The sequence below is a fragment of the Ovis aries genome, chromosome 3 (genome assembly GCF_016772045.2).
Source record: "Ovis aries strain OAR_USU_Benz2616 breed Rambouillet chromosome 3, ARS-UI_Ramb_v3.0, whole genome shotgun sequence".
Lineage (NCBI taxonomy): Eukaryota > Metazoa > Chordata > Mammalia > Artiodactyla > Bovidae > Ovis > Ovis aries.
This window is the reverse complement of record NC_056056.1, coordinates 211,240,171-211,265,320: the sequence shown is the minus strand read 5'-3', so window position 1 is coordinate 211,265,320 and position 25,150 is coordinate 211,240,171. Positions and strand designations below refer to the sequence as shown.

General features: G+C 44.5%; 1 protein-coding gene across 1 annotated transcript in view; it reads left to right on the top strand.

Moving 5' to 3' along the window:
* GALNT8 (polypeptide N-acetylgalactosaminyltransferase 8) overlaps nt 1-25,150 on the top strand; it is a 44,653-nt gene that overhangs the window by 7,354 nt on the left and 12,149 nt on the right. Inside the window, exons 2-10 of the mRNA XM_004007589.6 lie at nt 803-1,100; nt 10,727-10,893; nt 14,555-14,738; nt 16,090-16,287; nt 16,979-17,093; nt 20,113-20,298; nt 21,909-22,046; nt 23,352-23,447; nt 24,402-24,569. Coding sequence (XP_004007638.3) covers nt 803-1,100; nt 10,727-10,893; nt 14,555-14,738; nt 16,090-16,287; nt 16,979-17,093; nt 20,113-20,298; nt 21,909-22,046; nt 23,352-23,447; nt 24,402-24,569 — 1,550 coding nt within the window. The remainder of the gene's footprint in view (nt 1-802; nt 1,101-10,726; nt 10,894-14,554; nt 14,739-16,089; nt 16,288-16,978; nt 17,094-20,112; nt 20,299-21,908; nt 22,047-23,351; nt 23,448-24,401; nt 24,570-25,150) is intronic.

Sequence of the window (25,150 nt, the reverse complement as noted above, 5' to 3'; positions counted from 1 at the left end):
TACATGGGATCTAGTTTCCTGACCGCAGATCAAACCCAGGTCCCCTGGACCACCAGGGAGGCCTGTCCAGTTTCATGATGCCTTTAGTTGTGGAAGATCTTTTCTGGTCTTTGTTACCCATGGCTGCTCTGGGGATGGTGGTGATGTTGGTGTGCTCGGGAGAGAGAGAGGGTGATCTCGGGCTCGTTGTATTCGACCATCTAGGGTGATTCCAAACATCCTTCTGGTTCTCCTGAAGGAAGGAGTCAGAAGACTGTTGTGATAGCACTTTACTTATCACGAAAGCCTGCCTGTCCTCTTTCCTCAGCTGACACTTCCCTGCCCATCTCAACACACTCTCTCCCTCCTTAGAGGCCTTGCCACGGCCATCCGTTCACAGTCTTCATCTCTGCCCTGAGTCCTGCTGTCACCTGGGTCCCTGCAGCATCCTGTGGCTAACCGATCCAATCCCTCGGCCTCCCCCTCCGTAAAGTCCTTTACCTGCCTCCTGCCTCACACTTTCACAGTGTGCTCTGGGCTTTGTCTTTCTCCCGAACTGCTCCCCTCAAAAATGACAAACGCATGCTATCTAGCCCTGACCACAACCTCAGGACCCTGGAGCAAGCTCCTTCAACTTCTCCATCATGATACCATCCCTCTGGGTCTTCTCTTGCCAATATCTACAACTCCTTGCACGCTTGTTCTGTTGCACCCCCCTAAAAGTCTGGGGAGAAAAACATTGCAAGGAAATGTGGATGAAAAAGTAACGCCCGGGGAGCTAACAACTGGCTGAGATATTTTATCCCCTGCCCTTCATTTGCAGAACAAACTATGAAGCTGGCTACGAAGCAATCAGAAGATGGGCTTGGCATGCTGGCAACGGTGAAAGACGAAAAGCATCCTTTTCCAGATACAGCTCACGCCAAGGAGGGTGGCTTCTTCAAGGAAAATCCCCACAAGGTTCTCTTCCCAGACTCAGAACTTTTCAAGAAGTGGGGTAGGGACCTTTCTGAGGCTCAGCAGAAGGAGGCTGAGGACCTCTTCCAAAAGTTTGGCTATAACGTGTACCTCAGTGACCGGTTGCCCCTGGATCGTACCCTCCCAGATACTCGAGATTCCAGGTAAGATGGACAAAACAGGCTTCCTAGGGACCTCAGTGTAGCTTGAAGACAAGCTTTGGGAGGTGGCTTAGATGGTAAACAATCTGCCTGTGATATAGGAGACCCACGTTCAATCCATGGGTCGGGAAGATCCCCTGGTAAAGGGAGTGGCTGTCCACTCCACTATTCTTGCCTGGAGAATTCCATGGACAGAGGAGCCTGGTGGGTTACTGTCCATGGGGGTTGCAAAGATTTGGATACAACTGAGTGACTAACGTTTTGAGAGCAGCAGAAGTCAAGGGTTAAAAAGAAGGGTGGGAGAGTGAGAAATTCATGAGGAAGTGGGTCAGGGTGTAGAAAGTTCTGGAAGACTGACAGAACAGAATTCTCGACTTTAATCCATTTTATAATGGCAGCTCTGAGAAGATAATTGACTGATTTAAGCATTTACAGCCCCTCAGAGCTGAACAGAGGTATCAGAGAAACACAGATCCTTGAGAATTCTGATAGGTTGGGTCTAACTCATAATTCTACAGATGAAGAAACTGAGGCTGAGAGAGAGAAACAACTTGGGCCAGTTGAAGGAGCTAACAGTGCTACCCTTATCCCTGATGTTTCTCTCAAAGTCTCTGCTTGGACTTCTCGTTATTTATTTAAAAAATATTTACTTATTTGGCTCTGCCGAGTTTTCTTTGCGGCATGCAGGATCTTTAGTTGCAACATGTGGGAACTAGTTCCCTGACCAGGAATCAAACCCAGGACCTCTGCTTTAGATGCACAGAGTCTTAGCCACTGGACCACCAAGGTCTTATTAATTTTAACTTAAAGAAACTTTCCTCTCCCTTCTGTTTTCCCTTCCTATTTTTTCTCATTCCGCCTCTCCTTAGTAAGTTTTTTATGCCTCCTTAATAAGTTTTAAAAATAACAGTTTTTGAAGATAAATTCACATACCATACAATTTACTAAAGTATATGCTTTAATGATATTTGGTTTATTCATCACCATTATCAATTTTAAAACATTTTCACCTCTTCCGAAAGAAAACCTACCCCTCCTAACAGGCTCTCCCCATCTGCCTACAACTTTCTCATCCTTGAAGTGAAGTGAAGTTGCTCAGTCGTGTCCGACTCTTTGCGACCCTGTGGACTGTAGCCCACCAGGCTCCTCTGTCCATGGGATTCTCCAGGCAAGAGTGCTGGAGTGGGTTGCCATTTCCTTCTCCAGGGGATCTTCCTGACCCAGGGATCAAACCCAGCTCTCCCGCATCGTAGGCAGACACTTTAACCTCTGAGCCACCGGGGAGCCCCTTAGGCAACCACGAATCTGCTTTTTGTCCCCATGGACTTGCCTCTTCTGGACATTTTGTATGAATGGAATCGTATAGCATGGAGTCTTCTGTATGTAGCATGATGTTTTCAAGTGTCATTCATGTCATAGCCTTCATCACTACTTCATTTCTCACTATTGTTCCTTTCATGGTAAAATAAAATTTCATTGTCCACCTCTTCTTTATCTGTTTACCAGTTGATGGACATTTGGGTTATTTCCGCTTTTTGACTACTATGAATAATGCTGGTTTGAACATTTATGTACAAGTTCTTGTGTGGACATATGTCTTCATTTTTCTTGGTTATACCCTCAGAGTAGAATTGCTGGACCATATGATGACTCTATATTTAAACTTCCAAGGAACTGCCAGACTGTTTTCCAAAGTGGCTGCATCATTTTATATTCCCTCTAGCAGCATATGAGAGTTTTGATTTTTTTAAACATATTTTCAAGATTTGTTTTTGTTTTTTGATCGTAGCCATCCTAGTGAGTGTGAAAGCGCAAAGCACCAGTCATTCAGTCGTGTCTGACCCTTTGCGACCCCATGGACTTTATAGTCCATGGAATTCTCCAGGCCAGAATCCTGGAGTGGGTAGCCTTGCCCTTTTCCAGGGGATTTTCCCAACCCAGGAATCAAACCCAGGTCTCCCGCATTGCAGGCGGATTCTTTACCACCTGAGCCACAAGGGAAGCCCAAGTGGTATACAATTGTAGTTTTGATTTAAATTTCTCTGATGTCTAATTATGCTGAACATTTTTCATGTGTATACAGGCCATTTGTATATTTTCTTTGGAGAAATGTCCATTTAGACACTTTCTACTTTTAAGAAGGTGTTTGTCTTTTCATTATTGAGTTGCAAGTGTTTTTTAACAGGAATTTGCCAATTTAACCTAAGTTTTAAAATGTGTGGGCAGATAGTTGCTTATAGTATTTCCTGTTTTCTAATTTTCCTTGTAATTTTTTTCTTTGACCCAATGCTAATTTAAGAATGTGTTCTTTAATTTCCACCTGTTTGTGAATTTCTAATATCTTTCTGTTTTCATCTCTCATGCCACTTTGCTGTGATCAGAGAATCACACTTTGTATGAATTTAGTCTTAAAATTTATTGAGGGTTATTTTATGCTCTAGCACACAGCCCCTCCTGGAGAATGTTGCATGTCCAGTTGAAAGCCATCTGCTGTTGTTGTGTAGACTGTTCTTACGGATGCCACTAGGTCTCTCTCGTTGATTGCAATGTTGTTTAAGTCTTACATTTCCTTGTTTGTCCTTTTCTTTTTAAAGACATTTCTTTATTCTGTTTTTTTTTTGGCTGTGGTGGGTCTTTGTTTTTGCACACCGGCTTTCTCTAGTTGCAGCGAGCGGGGTCTGCTCTTCCTTGTGTTTGGGGTTCTCATTGTGGTGGCTTCCCTTGCTGTGGAGCACAGGCTGTAGGCACACGGGCCTCAGTAGCTGCAGCGTGTCAGTTCAATAGTTTCAGCTTATGGGTTTGAGAGTGCTGGTTCAGTGGTCATGGCACATACTTCATTGCTCCGAGGCATGGGACGTCTTCCTGAAACGGACTGAACTGGTGTCCCTTGCATTGCAAGGTGGATTCTTAACCACTGGACTACCAGGAAAGCCCTCCTTATTTATCTTGTGTTTAGTTGTTGTATGGGGCTTCCCTTGGGGCTTAGACAGTAAAGAATCTGCCTGCAATGCCGGAGACCTGGGTTCTATCCCTGGGTCAGGAAGATCCCCTGGAGAAGCAAATGGCAACCCAGTCCAGTGTTCTTGCCTGGAGAATCGCATGGACAGAGGAGCCTGGTGGGCTACAGTCCATGGGCTTGCAAAGAGTCGGACACGACTGAGTGACTAACACTTTGCTTTCTGCTTCCCTTGAAAGTAGGGTGTTGAAATCGCCCCTGATCATTGCTGATGGTCCTACTCCCTTCAGTCTGTCAGATTTTGCTTCATGTACTTTGGCACTCTGTTGCTAAGAATATATGTTTAAAATTGGTATATCTTCCCGATGGTTATATCCTTTTATGGTCACAAAATCTCTCCCTTTATAACTAGCAACATTTTTATTTTATCATCTATTTTGTCTGATATTAGTATAATCTCTTTAACTTTTTTATGGTTGCTGTTTGCTGATATATCCTTTACTTTCAACCTACTTGTATCTTTTGATCTAAAATGTTTCCTAAAGACAACATAGAATTGGACCTTTTTTTAAAAAAATGCAATCAGACAATATTTACCTTTTGATTGGGTTGCTTAATTCACCCACAATCATTGCTTGTATTGACTTAGTTGGATTCGCCTCTGCCATTCGAGTTTTGTTTTCTAAAGTCTCTCGTGTTTCCCCTCTGTTCCTCCATTACTGCTTGTTTTTTACATTAAGTGGCTATTTTCTAATGTAATGTATAATTCTTTAAGTAAATTTTCAGTATATTTTTATAGTTGTTTTCTTAATGGCTGTTCTAGGGCTGTCACATGCATCTGAACTTATCAGAGTCTATTTAGACTTATTTCAGTGAGATATAGGAAGACTATATTTATAGCTCTATTCCCTCTTCCAACTTTTTTTCTATTATTTTTATACATATTTCAAATTGTATGGTACAAACTCCAAAATATACTATTGTAATTACATTACATAATTTTATGTCTATTAAAAAAGATGAGAAAAAAGGAGAGGAAGTATAAATTTATAGTGTGTTATACTTATCTTATTTACCATGTCTGATTCTCTGCACTTATTCCTGTAGATTCAATTTACCATCTGGTGTTATTTCCTTACTTCAATCAGTTTTGCTCCCATCCATTTCTTTTGTGCCATTTTATCAAGTCTATTAAATTGCTATATGTTATAGTCCCAATAATACAATTACATACACTTTAAAAAATGCAAATTGCTTTTAAAATTAGTTAAGAGAAGAAATATACTATCTTTTATAATTCACAGTTACCTTTGCTGGTGCTCTTTGTTTTTGCCTCCGTGTGTATATGTGTGTATTTGTATTACGGCCCAAGATCATTTGCTTTTAGCCTAAAAAGACTCACACACTTAGAGAATGAACTTCCCATCTGGTTACCAGATGGGAAGGAAAGAGGAAGAGATAGTTAGGAAGTTTGGTCTTAACATGTATACGCTACTATATTTAACATAGGTAACCAGCAAGGACCTACAAGGTATAGCACAGGGAATTCTGCTCAGTATTATGTAACAATCTAAATGGGAAATAATTTGAAAAATAAGAGATAACTGAATCACTTTACTGTATACCTGAAGTTATCATAACATTTTTAATCAACTATACTCCAATATAAAATAAAAAGGTAAAAAATGTTAAAATAATAAAACAAGTATAAAAAAAGAAACATATTTCTTTTCAAGTAGTCTGCTACCAACAAATTCTCTCAATGTTTACTTGCTTTTATTTCCTCTTCACATTTGAAAGATGTAAGATGCTTTGTTGACAGTCTTTTTTCTTTGGACAATTTCAGTATGTTGTCCCACTACTTTCTATTTTTATTGTATTGGATGAGATGTCAACTCTGAATATTGTTGAGGGTCTCCTTGTATGTGGTGAGTCATTTTTCTCTGACCACTTTCAATAGTTTATCTTTGGCTTTTGGTATTTGGACAAAGGTGTGTCTGGCTGTGCATCTCTGCGTTTCTCCTGCTTTCCTTGGAACCTGCCTCAATTTCATCATTTAAGTCTTTAGGTGTGCGGGTAATATGCCGAGATCAGTGGGTAACTGACGCATTTTGGAGCATGAAGGTTGAATTCTATAGAGATTAAGTCATGAAACTGCTTGTTAGAAAGTATTAGTGTGGACGCAAACTATGTCTGATTCAAGTACCCTTCTATACTTGAATAACATGAGTCATGTCTGCTGCATACAAATCAAATGAGTGCTCTTCCTTCCTGCTGACCAGAAAAACAAAACAAAAAAAATCCACGTGGCTCCAATGGATGGATTCCAGAACTAAGGCATCCTGGAAACCACCAGGCTTTGAGAACTATAGGAAGACCACTCCCTGGACTTTTTAAACTTTATTTTAGTTACTGTTTATTTTTGACTGTGCTGGGTCCTCACTGCTGCTTGAGGGCTTTCTCTAGTCGTGACAAGCTGGACTATTCTTTGTTGCGGTGTGGGGGTTTTTCATTACGATGGCTTCTCCTGTTGCAGAGCACAGGCTCTAGAGGCCTGGATCAGCAGCTGTGGGACACGGGCTTAGTTGCTCTGCGGCATGTAGAATCTTCCTGCATCAGGGATCAGACCTGTGTCCCCTGCACTGGCAGATGGATTTCTATCCACTGGACCACCAGGAAAGTCCTCCTTGGACTTTCTCTGCGAAAGAAGTAAGTTAGTGATTCAGAGCCATCACATAAATTATAAGATAACATGAGGATGGACCTTCTATGTCTGCTACTGCTGCTGCTGCTAAGTCACTTCAGTCGTGTCTGACTCTGTGCGACCCCATAGACGGCAGCCCACCAGCAAGAAGCAAAGTGGTGGTCGTCACTACTGGTTTCCCCGGTTTTCTGGATGGTTGTCTGACACCAGAAACACGCCAGCCCTGGCAGCCTCCAAGTGGGCACATCCTCCCTTTAACTTTCAGAGACCAGAGAAAGGCCATTCAGGGGAATCAATAAACTTTATTGAGTTTTAAGTAGACCCTGCATGCTCAGTTGCTTCTTTCATGTCCAACTCTTTTCAAGTCCATGGACTGTAGCCCGCCAAGCTCCTCTGTCCATAGGATTCTCCAGGCAAGAATACTGGAGTGGGTTGCCATTTCTTCTTCCAGGGGATCTTCCTGACCTAGAATCAAACCCATATCTCCTGTGTCTCATGCATTGGCAGGCAGATTCTGTACCACTGAGCCACCTGGGAAGCCCTAAGTACATATTAAGTTTCAACAAACAATTAAACACATGGAAAGGCAGGGCTTCAATAGTTAATCTTTCATAGGGAATTCAGAAAAATGCCATGACCAGATTAGTTACAAAACTTGCAGGGCCCAGTACAAAATGAAAACGTGGGGCTTGTTATTTAAAAATTAAAAAATAATTCAAGATGGCGACAGCAAATTATGAAGTCGAGTTAATTCACAAATGTCAGGACCTGTGTGATTGCACAAGTCACACACCCAGGAAGCTGGCCTTGCTGCCCACCTAACTTGCCTCAGGAAACCCCAACGTATCAATAAAGAAGATGTTTGGCAATGGTTGCATGTGTGCATGTCAGTTTATCTTCTTTCCACAACAGCAGTTTCTGGCAAAGTTGTGATTTGCATACAACTTGTCCTTCTAGCTCTAACATCTTGGATCTGGCTGTGGCGCTAGTGGTAAAGAACCTGCCTGCCAGTGCAGGAGACATAAGAGACATGGGTTTGATCCCTAGGTCAGGAAGATCCCCTGGAGAAGGGCATGGCAGCCCACTCCAGTATTCTTTCCTGGAGAATATCATAGACAGAGGAGCCTGGCAGGCTACAGTCTATAGAGTCGCAAAGAGTCAGACATGACTTAAGCGACTTCGCACACACTTACAGCCCTAACATCTAGAAATTGCTCACCTTATATATTTCTCCCTTTGTACCCTCCTGTTGCTAGGGGTGAGTGAGTGCATGTGGGTGTGCAGAGTTGCGTCTGCCTCTCTGCGACCCCATGGACTGCAGCCTGCCAGGCTCCGCAGTCCATGGGATTCTCCAGGCAAGAGTACTGGAGTAGGTTGTCATTTTCTCCTCTAGGGGATCTTTCTGACCCAGGGATTAAACCCACATCCCCTGCCTCTCCTGCTTGACTAGTGGATTCTTTACCACTGAGCCACCTGGGAAGCCCACTAAGGTGAGGGGCAATTGTAATTCTATACTGGAAGTATTTGCTCAAGATTAATTCCTCCAGCTGTTAACCAACCAATAAATATTTTTTAGTATATTTTACTGCACTATCCAATATGGTAGCATCAGTCACATGTGGCTATTTAAATTAACATTGGATTAAATTAAAAAGCAGTTTGTTTAAGTTTACATAGCCTTGTTATAATGCTTACTAGCCACACGTGGCTAGTGTAGATCACAATGGACAGTATACGCAGAACATCTATATCACTGTAGGAAATTCTACTGGACAGAACTGGTCCACACATGCCAGTCAGGTGCTAGGAAACAAGGAGAAAGGAGAGCTCCTTCTTGCAGACTTCTGTATAGTTTTCAGTGCTACTTGAAATTCCCTGCATGGCCTTTTGGAGTCCCTTGATATGTCTCCAGAGTCAATCTCGATTACTCTGCATTTCATCAATGTTGGAGTGGCAAGAAAAAGGAGGAACTGATTTGGGGAGAAAAGCTTAGTGAAATTCTTCACTTTAATTTTTTTTCCAACTTGTGTTTATTTATGTTTTACTTTTATGTTCTGTTTCCTGATTTCTCAAAGCCTTATAATATTCCTTTTTGCCTTCCGAGAATTTGTTTTTTTGACAGTTCTGTAATCAGAGGAAATGTGTTCTAATTCTTTTTGTGTGTGTGTGTTCTAATTCTTAAAAAAAAATTTTTTATTGGAGTACAGTGTCTTTACAATGTTGTGTTACTCTCTGCTCTAGGCAAAGTGAATCAGCCATGAAGTGAAAATTGAAAGTGCTAGTCACTGAGTCATGTCTGAGTTCACCCCATTAGTTATGTTCACACCGTTGGCTATTAGGGAAATGGAAATCAAAGCAATAGTAAGACAATACTTCATACTCTTGGAAGGCTATCATCCCAATGTCAGATAATGCAAATATTGTCCAGAACATGGAGAAAAATTGAAGCCATCATTTATTGTTGGTGGGAATGTAAAATGGTGCAGCCGCTTTAGAAAACAGTATAGGAGTTCATCAAATTGTTAAATATAGAGTCACCACATGACTTAACACATTCACTCTTCAGTTCAGTTCAGTTCAGTCACTTAGTCTTGTCCAGCTCTTTGTGACCCCGTAAACTGCAGCTTGCCAGGCTTCCCTGTCCTTCACCGACTCCTCGAGCTTGCTCAAACTCGTCCATTGAGTCAGTGATGCCATCCAACCATCTCATCCTCTGTTGCCCCCTTCTCCTGCCTTCAGTCTTTCCCAGCATCATCAGGGTTTTCTCTAATGAGTCAGCTCTTCACATCAGGTGGCCAAAGTATTGGGAGCTTCAGCTTCAGCATCAGTCCTTCCGATGAATATTCAGGGTTGATTTCCTTCAGGATTGACTGATTTGATCTCCTTGCAGTCCAAGGGACTCTCAAGAGGATCCTTCTCCAAGGATCTTCACCCCGGGTGAGGTGTGTGTATAAGTAAAATGAGAACATGGCAACAAAAACACTCATTCAAGAATTTTCACAGTGGCATTTATAAGCCAAAAAGTAGAAGCATGCTAAAGGTTCGACATTGGGTGAACAGGTAAATACGTGACATATGCATGCGATGTAATATTATTTGACAACAGAAAGAAATGAAGTGCTGACATATGGTACAACATTGATGAACTTTGAAAACATTATTCTGGGCAAACACAAAAGACCACATATTGTATGTTTCCATTTATACAGAAAGTCCAGAATGGGCAATTCTATCGAGATAAGAAGTAGATTAATAATTGCCTATGGCTGAGGGGGAATGGGATTGGGGAGAAATGAAGAGATACTGCTAAGGGATTTGGGGTTTCTTTCTAGCATGATGAAACTGCCCCAAAATTAGATGGTGGTGATGGTTGCCCAACTCTGTGACTATTATTAAAAAACAATGAATTGTGCAGTTTTAAATGGGTGACTTTTATTGTGTGTGAAATATATCTTGATGAGGACTTTTAAAAAGAGTAAGCCAGTGCCTCGCATGTGGTAAGCATTTACTAAATGTAAGCTGTGACATTTAAAACGTGTCAAGCACACTTCTTTGGACGGTTTGCCACCTCTCTATAGTGGTGAAGTTGAGGGATGTGTCCAAATGATGGAAGGTCTGAGATCATGGGGAAAGGGAGGCAGAAAGAGGACTTCTGGCAAAGAAGCTACTTTGGGGTAGGGGAAGGAATGGGAATTCTTTGTGGGGCAGGTTGACTGTTCAAGGGGAAATGTCTACTAATGATTAATCAAAAAGAGATGAAGTTTATCCCCACAACACGAGAACTTTGGACAAACAAATGCAAAATCTTTCTACTGTGATAAGCAGCTGACAGTTTCCCTTCCTAACGAGTTTGAGAGTTGGTGAACTGATTGAATTATTATAACATCCTATGTAGTGAAGAGGGACTTCAGAGAACAATGTTTAAGTAATTAAAAGAGTGATGTGGTTATTATAAAAGGTCTTTTACAGGTGTCATTGGAAGCGGTATCCTTCACAGCTCCCATCTCTCAGCGTCATCCTCATATTCATGGATGAAGCTCTGAGTGTCATCCAGCGAGCCATCACCAGCATCGTCCAGAGGACCCCGCCTCGATTGTTGAAGGAGATCATCTTAGTGGATGATTTTAGCTCAAATGGTAAGTAACCTGATCAAGGAATAGTATAAAAATGACTGTGTATGGATTGTGCTAGGATAAAGGGGTTTTAGCTTAGTTTCCCAGGTGGCACTGCGGTAAAGAATCTGCCTGCCCATGCAGGAGAGGCAGGTTCGATCCGCGAGTCAGGAAGGGCCCCTGGAGGAGGGCATGGCAACCCACTCCAGTATTCTTGCCTGGAGAATCCCATGGACAGAGGAGCATGGGGGACAACAGTCCATAGGGTCGCAAAGAGTCAGACACTACTGAGCATGCACTCACACACACACACACACACACACACACACACACACTCGTGGACAGGAAGTTGGGTTTCTCACGGAGGGAAAAGAGAAGGACTGTTTATTGACTGTGCTGGGCACATTAATCTTCCCATAGTCGAGATAGGGGATGATCCTCTTGGTCACACAGAAGAAGAAACTAAGAGAGGTCACACAATGTGCTCCAATCACGTGGTGAATCTGCAGTCAGTCAGGCCCATGCACCATGAGGGAGACCACGGGGAGAGAGGTGGGTCCAAAGGAAAACCCCAGATACCAGGAAGAGATTCAGAATCATCCCCTAGGAGGAAACCCCAATCTTCCTGGGTATTTAAGCCTGGAGAGAAGGGAGCTCTGGGTGCTGAGACTCTCCACAGTGGCTGGGTCTCTTGCTCAGGCCCTGCCCTCTCCCCCAGCCTGGTCCAGTCCCCGCTGAGATGACGCAGGGAGAAGTGGAAGGCAGTGCACTTGAGTCTTCACTTTATGGAATCTCAGTTCCTCCCTTCCAAGCTCTATCCCTTGAGTGACTTACTTCTCCACTAGTTTCCTTATCTGCAAAGCACAGATGTTGAGAATAATCATGATCTCATGGACTAGAGTGAGAATTAAAGAGGTAGTAATAGCAGTTAACATTATTTATTCTAAATACCTATGTTCGGTGACTATTTGAAGCCAAAGAAAGTTCTAGGCTGTTCCAGACCCTATGTATAACCCATCCTGCTCACTTGGGTCAGGAACCCATTTGCGTCTTCCAAGGGGATAATTTGTTTGGGAGGGCATGGCAGAGGGAACCGTTGGTCATTCTTTGACTGGTGTCATTGGAGCAGCAATCACCTTCTCTCTCAGTAACCATGGAAACAGCAGCCAGTTTGAGCCTGCACTGAATTATGTATTGTGTTAAAATCTTGTTTGTGTGTGTTAAATTGAGGAAAATGATCGGAAGTCTCTACCACATCAGCCACAGGAGAAGCTAACTACTCATGTGACTTTAAGTGGTGGCGAGTCTCTCAGTTACTTCATGTCTCCAGTGTCACCATCTGTAAAATAATAGTGCTTCCTCACAAGGCTGTTGGCAATTAACACATGTAGAGTCCTTAGCCCAGGGCTTGTCTCTAGTAAATGTTAGCTAGCGTAATTCTCCTTGTCCTCACCATCAATAGTAGTAAGAATGAAATGCTACACATTGACATGAGAGGTGTACCCACTTCCTTTGTCCCCCCTTGATATGAAGCTTAATTTGCCTCAAGTCAAATATTCCAAAGGTCAACAGATTTAAACCAAGTTTTAAAAAAATGATAGGAATGCATAGACATATTTTTTAAAACAGAGGAGAGAGAGAAGAATAAACTGTGAACAGTGTGGAATAGCGAATCTTGTTTGTATATTTTGGAGATTGTTGTTCAGTCATTCAGCTGTGTTTGACTCTTTGCGACCCCATGGACTGCAGCACACCAGTCTTCCCTGTCCATCAACATCTCCTGGAGCTTGCTCAAACTTTTGTCCATTGAGTCGGTGATGCCATCCAACCATCTCATCCTCTGTCATCCCCTTCTCTTCCTGTGTTCAATCTTTCCTAGCATCAGAGTCTTTTCCAGTGAGTCGGATTTTCACATCAGGTGGCCAAAATATTGTAGCTTCAGCCCTAGCATCAGTCCTTCCAGTGAATATTCAGGACTGATTTCCTTTAGGGTTGACTGGTTTGATCTCCTTGCAGTCCAAGGGACTCTCAAGAGTCTTCTCCAGCACCACAGTTCAAAAGCATCAATTCTTTGGTACTCAGCCTTCTTTATTTTGGGAATAAACTTGTTAGATAGAAGCTGAAAAGCAGATTCATCTGGGCATTCCATCCCAGTTGAGCCTCAGCAGGTCCAATAGGAATATCTAAAAGAAGATGAACCAATTTCAGTTGTTTATGTGCTCTCCATAAAGCCCCGAGGGTTTAGCTGTGAAGACGACGTTCCAGGCTGTATCTGCAATGTCTGTCCATCAGCAACCCTACGTTAGTTAGGTCAGGTGTGTCCCATTCATTAAAAAAAAAAAACAAAAAACACCTTTTATTGGAGTATAAGTGCTCTACAGTGTCGTGTTGGTTTCTACTGTACAGCAAAGTAAATCATCTATATCCCCTCTCTCTTAATTTCATTCCCGCGTAGGTCACTGCAGAGCACTGAGTTCCCTGACCCAGGGATCGAACTCATGTCTCCTGCATTGCAGGCAGATTCTTTACTGTCTGAGCCACCAGGGAAACCCCAGGTTCTCATTAGCTACCGATTTTATACATAGGGTCATGGTGCATATATGTCAAGCCCAATCTCCCAGTTCATCTCACCCACACTTTCTCTCCTTGGTGTCCATGTTTGTTCTCTATCTGTGTCTCTATTTCTATTTTGCAAATAAAATCATCTGTATCATTTTTCTAGATTCCACATTATGTGTTAGTATGATATTTATTTTTCTGTTTCTGACTTACTTCATTCCGTGTAACAGTCTCTAGATCCATCCATGTCTCTGCAAATGACACAACTTCATTCTTTTTTATGATGGAGTAAGAATTGATGCTTCTGAACTGTGGTGTTGGAGAAGACTCTTGAGAGTCCCTTGGACTGCAAGGAGATCCAACCAGTCCATTCTGAAGGAGATCAGCCCTGGGATTTCTTTGGAAGGAATGGTGCTAAAGCTGAAGCTCCAATACTTTGGCCACCTCATGCGAAGAGTTGACTCATTGGAAAAGACCCTGATGCTGGGAGGGATTGGGGGTGGGAGGAGAAGGGGACGACAGAGGATGAGATGGCTGGATGGCATCACGGACTCGATGGACGTGAGTCTGATTGAACTCCGGGAGATGGTGATGGATAGGGAGGCCTGGTGTGCTGCGATTCATGGGGTCGCAAAGAGTCGGACACGACTGAGCGACTGAGCTGAACTGAACTGAACGTTCCACTGTATATGTGTACCACATCTTCTTTATCCATTTCTGTTGATGGACGTTCAGGTCACTTCCAAGTTCTGGCTATTGTAAACAGTGCTTCAGTGAACACGGGACTGCATGTGTCTATTTGAATGATGGTGTTCTCTGATCTATTCATTCTCATAATGATTTCTCAACACACTTAAAGTAGCGGTAACAGTGGCTGACACAGCAGTTTTACTGTGCTAAGATAGTTTAACCTCAAGAGAAAGATTAGGAATGGGAACATTAATTCTGAGGATGGAAGGCAGAGGAGAAGCTGGTTTAGAGGAAGAACTATTTTCTCAGTCCAGGCTGTAGGATTGCCCACCCTATGCTGGAGGCAGTCCAACCATTACGGTATCCGAGTATAACATTTCTGCACCGTGTTGATTATTGCACTCAGAATTTCCATAGCTGTGCCTTTGGTTGGCAGGAGAATTAAAGGCAGACTTGGATGAGAAGATTAAGCTTTACAACCAGAAGTCTCCAGGACTCCTGAAGATAATACGGCACACCGAGAGAAGAGGTCTGGCTGCAGCTCGCAACACCGGCAGGGAGATGGCCACGGCTGATGTGGTTGCCATCCTGGATGCTCACATTGAAGTGAATGTTGGGTGGTAAGGGCTCCAGGGGCTCCATGTGGGGAAGGGGAGAGAGGAGAGATTGTAAATACAATGAGTAGAGATGGGATATTGTGGAAGTAGGGAAAGTCAATACCAGAACTTAAGAAAAGGGAAGCTCCCCAAACAGGATGTTTTTATTTGAGGACTTTGGTTGCCTAAAGGAAGTAGTCTAGAGAAAAAACAATAGGCTTGGAGTATTGACAACTGAATAGCAACCCTGACTATGCCAGATATTTTGTGACTTTGAATGAGTCAAAACTTAGGGCTTCCCTGGTGGCTCAGCAGTAAAGAATCTGCCTGCCAATGCTGGAGATGCAGGTTCGATCCCTGGCTTGGGAAGATATCCTGGAGTAACAAATGGCAACACACTCCAGTATTCTTGCCTGAATCCCCAGGGACAGAGGAGCCTTGTAGGTTACAGTCCATGGGGTCGCAAAAGAGTCAGACACGCCTTAGCAACTAAACAAACAGATTACTTAATCTGTAAAATGAAGAGACTCAGTTCAGTTCATTTGCTCAGTCATGTCCAACTCTTTGTGACATGGACTGCAGCATGCCAGGCTTTCCTGTCCATCACCAACTTCCGGAGCTTGCTGAAACTCGTGTGCATTGAGTCAGTGATGTCATCCAACCATCTCATCCTCTGTTGTACCCTTCTCTTCCTGCCTTCAATCTTTCCCAGCATCAGGGTCTTTTCCAATGAGTCAGTTCTTCACATCAGGTGGCCAAAGTATTGAAGCTTTAGCTTCAGCATCAGTCCTTCCAATGAGTATACAGAATTGATTTCCTTTAGGATTGGCTGGTTTGATCTCCTTGCAGTCCAAAGGACTCTCAAAAGTCTTCTCCAGCATTGCAGTTCAAAAGCATCAATTCTTCAGCATTCAGCTTTCTTTATGGTCCAACTCTCACATCCATACATGAAGAGACTACCTTTTGGTAATTCTTAAGGTTTTCCCATGAAGTTACATGATACGAAGAGCTGTGTTATTCAAAGAATGTGGGGAATCAGATAATAAAGAGATGTTATTTTGGAAGCAGGGAGACTCAAGAAGTAAAACAATTTCAGGCAGATACTGATAGCACTGCTCACAGTGGCTTGGGGTTGGTACTTGGGTACCCCAGTTTCAAATGTGCTCTTGACTGGGATCAGCTGCCAGCATTCCCAGCTATTTCTCAAACCTGCAGATTCTTGGGACTCTGGAGAGTTCTGCCCACTAGCCAGTGTGGCCTGAGTGAAGAAGTTAGTCAGGGTCAGGACAAGGGGACGGGATGGAGCAGCTTTGTCTGCTTGCTTTGGCTGTTATCCTCAAATCCCACCTGGGTCTGTTACACACCCTTCTTGCAGGGCTGAGCCCATCTTGGCTCGGATTCAGGAAGACCGCACTGTGATTGTGTCTCCTGTGTTTGACAACATTCTTTTTGACACCTTTGAACTGATTAAATATGCACTGGCAGTTGACGGGTTTGGTTGGGAACTCTGGTGCCGCTATGATGCACTGCCAAAAGCCTGGGTTGATCTCCACGATGTCACTGCTCCTGTCAGGTCAGTCTGCATGAGCTCGGTAAACTTGATTAGCCTGGGGGAAGTCAGGGAATAACATTTTGGGCTTTGTTTGTCCTTGGTGGTAGTCTTAAGAGTGGGGTAAGAGGACAGAGGAGTTGGGGTGAAGGACAAGGTATAGAGAAAAAAAGAAGCAGACCTCATAACCAACAAGGACCTACTGTAGAGCACATGGAACTCTGCTCAATGTTATGTGGCAGCCTGGATGGGAGCGGAGTTTAGGGGAGAATGGGTACATGTCTATGTATGGCTGAGTCCCTTCACTGTTCACGGGAAGCTATCACAATGTTGTTAATTGGCTATATCGCAATACAAAATGAAAGGTTAAGAAAAGAGCTGATCCCAGGAAAGAAATCACAGATACTTTGGCTATTTAAGGAATTTTAAGCAAAATAAAGCAAAGTGTATAATGTTTTAGAAAACATTTCAGCGCCTTTAAGGATTTATCAGGCTATGAAGTAGGGATACCAAGATGGATTTCAATATAATCTGAGATGGAAGGCTCCATGCACTTAGTTCAGCCTGAGGGTTTGGGGAAAGCCTTCAGGATAAGAAGAAGCTTTGATAGAGAGAGTTTCAAAGGCTACGTCATCATTGAGGTTCCTACCCGTCACCTTCATCCTGACATTCCGCGTCCAGGGTTAGTGAAGCACTCTTGCCATGTGCTCCACAGAAGTCCTTCCATCATGGGCATCCTGGCTGCCAACAGGCTCTTCTTGGAAGAAATTGGCTCTCTGGATGGTGGGATGCTGACCTATGGAGGAGAGAACGTGGAACTTAGCCTGAGGGTAGGTACGTTTCCATTCTTATTGTGGGACAAAGCAGAAGGGTAAGGTAGAGGATCTCTGGAACCTTGGAACAAGGATGGATGCTGTTGGCTCAAGAGGTGAACAAATTCTCATGCTTCCAGGTCACTAAGGAGAGGTTGTAGCACTTCTAGAGGGGAGCTTCTTGGTATAGGTCTGTATAGTCTGGGAGATATTGCTGGGAAGATGGTGTCCCTACTTTCCTGAGGACTGCCGGCATTTTCCAAACGTCTCCTGAGATACACCAACTTTGGGGCAGGTGGTTCTCTGTAAGACCAGTCAGACAGAGACTGGAGCGGGCAGAGGGACCAGAGGATAAAGGTGTGTGGGCAGCCAGTCTGTCCCCCTACGGACAGTCAAGCAGCTGACAGGATGACATGAGTTCACGTCCATCTTCTTTCGTGATCTGTTCCCCAGTGTTGTTGTAGGTAAGTCGGGTCCAACTCTCTGCATCTCCATGGACTGTAGCAACTGAAGACTTGAGTGGACTGTAGCCTTTCTGGATCTTTCGTCCATGGAATTTTTCCAGGCAAGAATCCTGGAATGTGTTGCCATTTTCTTCTCCAGGAGATCTTCCTGACCCAGGGATCGAACCCTCATCTCCTGCATTGCAGGCGATTCTTTTCCACGAGCCACCAGGGAAGCTCCAGTTTATTTTCCTCCTAAGGATGACAGTGCAGTTCAAATGTGATAAATAACTTGAAGTGATTTATAAACGTTTGGGAATTAGAATCCTTGTTTGATTTCTGCGACAGAGGCCAAAATAACAGAGATTTAAATGAGATAGGAATGAATTCCTGTAACAATTTGGATATGAGCAGTTCAGGATTCAGATGACAGTTCCAGTCTTCCCTAGTGGCTCAGCAGTAAAGAATCTACCTACAACCCAGGAGACTGCCTGCAACGCAGGAGACGTGGGTTTAATCCTTGAGTTGGGAAGAACCCCTGGAGTAGGAAGAGGCAACCCTCTCCAGTATTCTTGCCTGGGAAATCCTATGGACAGAGGAGCCTGGCTAGCTACAGTCCATGGGGTCACATGAATTGGACATGACTTAGTGACTAAATTACCACCAGCAGGGTGTTGGGAACCAAGCCTCTTCCACCTTATTGTTCTGATACACTCAACATCACATCTGTATTCTCATCGGTACGAAGAGAACATCTTCTCAGGTGGCTCAGTGATAAAGAACCCGCCTGCCAAAGCAGGAGATGTAAGAGGTGTGGATTTGATCCCTGGGTCAGGAAGATCCCCTGGAGGAGAGCATGGCAACCCACTCCACTCATTCCAGGCTCCTTTGTCCATGGAATTCTCCAGGCAAGAATACTAGAGTGAGTTGCTGTACCCTCTGAAGAGTCATTCTTCCCTTTTCTTGATAAAACAGTTTATCTGTATTCAGCTTTCATGGTTTGTGTGTGTGGCCATCTGTCCTTTCAAACCTCTAAGCATTTGCTAGGATGTACATTTCTCTAGGAACAGACCTTGGAGAACATCAGAGCTGCATGTGATGTTTTATTCTGACACCTAGAGGCCACGGCAGTGATGGTGCACCTGGATGTGTATAAACACAGACAGAGTTTTGGTCTGATGGGAGAGACAGTACACCCACCCTGGTTCAGCACCTTGTGTATGCCTGGCACTGTGCCAGAGCATCACAGAATCCTTCTAGCTTTGTCATTTCTTAGCTGGTAAGGGTGGACCCCTTACCTTAATGGGAATAATCATAAAACCTACGTGGTGAGGGCTAGCTTCCTGAAAAACGTCAGGATGGTTTGTGATGCAAAGTAAGCTACTATAATCAGAAACTTCCTGTTTCTTTTTGTGTGTTTCAGAGAAAGAGGGAAGGAGTGGAGGGTGGGTGGATGGGGGGACATCTGGCAAGTGGGAATAAATTGAGACAGAAAAATCTGAAAGCTGTTGGTCTAGGATAACCCCTCCCAAGGTTTTTTAACTGAGCCACTGGACCTGAGATGTTCAGGGGTTTGCAGACATGAGTGCGGTAGGCTGCTAACCGCTGCTGGAAGGGCTTCCCTGGAAGCTCAGATGGTAAAGAATCCTCCTGCCATGCTGGAGACCTCTGTACAATCCTTGGATCAGGAAGATCCCCTAGAGGAGGGCAAGGCAACCCACTCCAGTATTCTTGCCTGAATTCCCATGGACAGAGGTGCCTGGCGGTCTGCAGTCCATGGAGCTGCAAAGAGTTGGACACGACTGAGGGACTAAGCATAGTAACTGGACCGGCTAGTATTTCCCAGAAGATGCAGCTCACTTGGACATCCGTGAAGAGAACACATTCATCACTGGACGTATCTTCTACAGGGATGGAGTAGTGGGTCTACATCCACTAGCTCTATCGTCTACTGAGACAAAGACAGTATTTTTAAATATTTTAAGCCACATATTAGAATGTATGGACTGACAAGTATGTGTGTATCCATCAGGATAAGAAGAAAGAATGTTTATGACTAGATCATAAGTCAGGGTATCTCTTTGTCAAGAGTTACCTATATTAGTTATCAATTTCAGTGTAACAAAATTATCACAAACTTAGTGGCACAAAGCAAGATCCATTGATTATCTCACAGTTCCTGTGGGCCAGAGCCCACGCCTGGTGGGATTTCTGGAGCTTCTGAGAGACAGGAGAGAAGCAGTTTTTTTTCGATGAGTAGGTTGGGAGGCTCATAGAGACAGGAAGAAGGACTGAATTTACACTCCATTAAAAAATTTTTTTTTAATGTGGACCATTTTTTTAAGTCTTTATTGAACTTTTTACAATATTGCTTCTGGTGTATGTTCTGGATTTTTGGTTACCAGGCATGTGGGATCTTACTGCGCTGACCAGGGATCAAACCCTCACCCCCTGCAGTAGAAGCGTGGAGTCTTAACCTCTGGACTGCCGGGAAAGTCGTGGTTCCAAAGAGTGGTGTCCCCATCAACAGGCTGTGCTCTTAACGTCTGTGTGTCCAGCTTGCCCGGGCAATTTTGTGTTTCCTTCCCTTGCAGGTGTGGCAATGTGGAGGTAGAATTGAGGTCTTGCCCTGCTCCCGAGTTGCCCACCTGGAGAGACACCACAAGCCCTACTCTTTAGACCTGAGAATTCCCTTGAAGCGGAATGCCCTGAGAGTGGCTGAAATCTGGATGGACGAGTACAAAGACATGGTCTACATGGCCTGGAACATACCTCTCCAGGTTGGTCCTGGATGGGACAGAAGCTGAGAAGGATGGAGGAGGAGGAAGGGGTGGTGGTTCTGGTGGGAATGGGAAGGGACAAGAGCCCAAGCTTGGTCTGCTCACTGCACGATGAGCCAATGAATCCAAGAGAGGAGGTGTTGAGGCAAGGAGTATGACTTTATTCACCAGAAGATGGCAAAGAAATGTCTCAAAATAGCCATCTTATGCCATCTGGATGTCCTGTTCTTTTATAGATCAGAGATGGAGGGGAGGAAGGTGAGGAAACAAAGTAAAAAGGCCATTAATCTTGCAAACATCTCCTAGGACGGCAAGCCTTAGGCAAGGGGGTGTGTTAATTTCTTCCTTCCTGCCATCCACAGGTGGACAGGGTTCTGAACAAAGGCACTTTAAGGGTGAGGCAGAGGGGCAGGATTCTCTGAGGCAGCCCATTAGGTATGATTATAACAAGAGCAAGGGAAAGCAAGTCAAAGAAGCAGTTTTAGCCTGGAGTCAGAATTGGCTTCTCTCTGCAACAGGGCTGTTCCAGCCCTAAAGACCTGAAGTCATGTCCTCACTATGAGGACAATGGCATCAGCGTTTGTGTCCCAGGACTAAGTTTCTGGCACACAATGGCTATCACCACGTAGCTCTGGCATAATATTTATTTTTTATTATTCTAAGTTTACCAGTGAAGAAACTGACACACAGAGAATGGAAGGGGAAAAGCCGTTTAAGGTAATAAGGTCCTAAGAGCAGAGATAGGATTCAAACCAAGGATATTTATAGATTCTGTGCTCTTCATCCATCATCTATACCAGGGGATTCCTTGTGGGGCAGGAGTGGACAAGGATTCACTGTCTTAAGAGGAAATGAACATGGCAGTGGGGTGAGGGATGGCGGTAGAAGGCAGCGTAATTCTACTGGACACGTATGAACAAGGAAAGCTGCCTTGGCTAAGGTCACATCGTTGGCCTTAGTCCCTGAGGCTGATATGACATGCTGTCTCTGTCCTTGAGCTGCCGCTCTGGGTTCAAGCATCCTTCCACTTTGATTCCCCACAGATACCGCTTCTAGGACGTCTCCTTTAACCTCCCAGTCTTGCTGCCAGAACGCTCCTTTTGGAAGCTTTTCCTGGCCATCATGAGAACCATTTTGTGCCTGATTGACGTGAATATCATCTCAAATAGGAGCAGTCTGCATCAGCTTGCTACTGATGAGACATAAACCTGGATATGCAGGCCTCGAAAGTGCCTTAAGACTAGCAGAAATTCCTAGGGGTCAAGCTTTTTCCAGTTTCCCTGGAAAACTATATATGATAAAGGTTATCTTACAGGGAATCAGGAAAATACTTGCTTCCCTCCTGCACGCTCTGTTTCCCTGATGCCTCAGTGGTAAAGAACTTGCCGGCCAATGCAGGAGACACAGGTTCGATTCCCGGATCAGGAAGATTCCCTGGAGGAGGAAAGGGCAACCCACTCCAGTATTCTTGCCTGAAGAATCCTATAGACAGAGGAGCCTGGCGGGCGATAGTCCATGGGGTGGCACAGAGTCAGACACATCTGAGCACACCCACATGGTGGAGTCCAGGGTATTACAGGGTGCAGCCGTGTTTCCTGTTTTCTTTGCAGAACTCCGGAATCGATTTTGGAGACATTTCTTCCAGAATGGCACTCCGGAAGAGACTGAAATGCAAAACCTTTGACTGGTATCTGAAAAATGTTTATCCTCTCCTGAAACCAGTCCGCAGCGTGGTGGCCTATGGAAGAGTACGTTTTATGAAACTGCATTGCGGGTTTTAAACATTTGCCTATAAAGGATGAAGAGATCTGAGCCTCATGATTTTCCGGAGAAGGGTTTTCAAAACCCATTCTCCCCATTCTCTTACCACCCCCAACTCTCTCCTCCGACCCTTTTGGTTTTCTTTCCTCTCTCACTCCCCAGTCTCCATCTTTTCCTTCTCTCTGCCTCTGGTTCCTTCCTTTGTAAACATCAGCGCTTGCTCTGACCCTCACAGTTCCTCGGCCCACCAGGGTGTGTGGCCTCACCCCCCCGAATGTGGGTGGAGGAGCCCTTCCTTACCTGCGCTATAACGGTCTGAGGAGCAGGTGTTCCTGTTGTAGCCACGCGTTCCGGGAAACAAACTCACTCAGGACAATTCAGATAGTGGAGTGCAGTTTATTACACCGGCGGGCCCAAGGCAGAGTCTCCTCTTAGCCAAGGACTCCGACCAATTTTTGTGAAAACCTTATATACCCTAGGGACTTCCCTGGTGGCTCAGATGGTAAAGCGTCTGTCTACAATGCAGGAGACCTGGGTTCGATCCCTGGATTGGGAAGATTCCCTGGAGAAGGAAATGGCACCCCACTCCAGTACTCTTGCCTAGAAAATCCCATGGGCAGAGGAGCCTTGTGCAGGCTACTGTCCATGGGGTCGCAAAGAATCGGACACGACTGAGCGACTTCACTTCACTTATATACCCTAAGTGTATGTGCCCAAACCCACCTGCCCCAATTCCCTGAAACTAGTCTGAACAAAGGAAAAGAAAGATACAATCAAAGTCAACCCATGATTCGTATGCCTTAAGCCTAGGTAGTTAACAGTGGACAATTATCAATAGGCCTGAGGTCATACCCCAATAAGCATAATAGAATTTATGATTCTATTTGGTTACACAGATAATTAGGGTATTCTTTTAGGCAATGGGGAGTCTAGGTACAAGCCCTGGGGCTCTTCCATTGGGGGTGAGGGGGTGGTCTGGTTTTCCAGTTGGTGTGTCGTTTCCAGAGATACTGGAAATACTGGGCATATAGCTCAAAGTCCACAGTCCGGCCCAAGATGGAGTCCTGCTTTCAAGATGGAGCCTGTTCTGTCTCTTTCCTCCTTCATTCCCAGGAAGTGCATCACAGCAGAGTTTCTCTTCTGCATTTGTCTAGTGCCTAGAAAGTGGCTGCCAGGATCTCAAACCCTTGCCCCTTTTGGAGTACTGGCAAAGGTGCAGGGCCCTGGGAGGGTCGGGGAACCTCCTTCTCTGCCTCTTTCCAACTGGGTTGCTGTGTGTTTTGCTCCCTCAGATGAAAAACACGTTGGATGAACGCGTCTGCCTGGACCAGGGAGCTGTTCCAGGCAACACCCCCATTGTGCATCACTGCCATCAATACAGTACCCAGGTATTGTCCTGCTCCGGCTCCTCGGTCAGTCTGTTGTGGCTGTCCCTGGTAGGTTTGGACTTGGTGTTAGGTGATGGGGAGACAAGAGCTGAGAGGCCAGGGTAACGGGTCAAGGAGAAGCCCAAATCTGTGCTTGTAACTCAGCCCTTCTGAGCTCACCTGAGAGGTCATTCCATCCTAGGTACAAGAAGGGTGTAGAAAGACTGCACTCTCTATGGTAATACTTTCATTGAAAACAACCTCCAATCCCTCCCTTTCCTCCTCCTTCCCTGCCCCTCCATCCTCCCGCTGCCCCCTTGTATGCCTTGGAAGATGGACAGGTGATGCTCCCTGTGGCTTCTTCCATAGAGAAGGAAACAGAGGGTTAGGGAAGAGAGAAGCCGAATGGAAGGCCCTCCATGGGGTAGGAGAGATCAGGAGCCACGTGGAAGGTGCACCCAGGGGACTTTTTCCAGCTGTCATGTTACTTTGCATGTTGCCCTCATGGGAACCTTTTGAGGTCTGCAGGGTAGACAGCATTAAAAAAAAAAAAAAAACCAAAACAGAGACATGAAAACAACCAACTTGTCCAAGTTCACAGAGCAAGGCAGGGAGTGATTGAGCATTTGAAAGGTTTTCTGACAACAAGTCCTTAGCTGGGGTTTATAATGACAGCTTCTGAAGTTGAATTGTGTTGTTTCTGTTTTCCAAGATAAGCTCCCTCGTCCAGTAGGAAATGATTCTATTGGAGCCCTCGTGTGGAAGGAAGCAGGCTAGAGTCTTTTTGTCATGCCTGGTCTTCTTTCTCGAATCAGCTGGGGATGGGGAAGAGAACAGAGGAGAGTCATTGTTACCCAGGAATGCTCAAGGCTTCCTCCATAGTGACGGTGTCTAAGGGACCCAAGGCAGTCTTTATGTTCTCGGTGAGTCATCCCTGACTGAGGGTCCGGGGCAGATCCCTTTGCTCTCTTGCAGAACGTCTACTATCACCTAACTGGGGAATTCTATGTGGGACCACTGATTGCACAGAGAGATGCTGACGATCGCTGTCTGACAGACCCCGGCAAAGGGGAGAAGCCCACTTTAGAGCCATGTTCCAAGGCAGTCAAAAATAGACTGAACATACGTTGGGATTTTAAACCGGTGAGTCACATGTTTTTGTTTCTTTCCAAGATAAATATATTAACGTATAGTCTGAGAGTTGGACCATAAAGAAGGCTGAGCACTGAAGAATAGATACTTTTGAATTGTGATGCTAGAGAAGACTCCTGAGAGTCTCTTGGACGGCAAGGAGATCAAACCAGTCAACCCTAAAGGAAATCAACCTTGAATATTCATTGGAAAGACTGATGTTGAAGCTGAAGCTTTAATACTTTGGCCACCTGATGTAAACAAAGAACTGACTCATCAGGAAAGACCCTGATGCTAAGAAAGATTGAGGTTAAGAGAGGAGGGCAGCAAAGGATGAGATGGTTAGATAGCATCACTGACTCAGTGAACATGAATTTGAGCAAACTCTGGGAGATAGCGGAGGATAGAGGAGCCTGACACATTTCATTCTGTAGTCACAACAACAACAACAAGGACAAACAACAATATAGTCTGGGAAGTTCAGATTTGATCTGGTAGTGTTTCTGAGAGATTAATTTTGTGGCACTCTGAAGGGAAAAGCCTAGACATTTTTCTAGTCTGAGCATGAAGCACTCGGCATAAAATACTGAGTG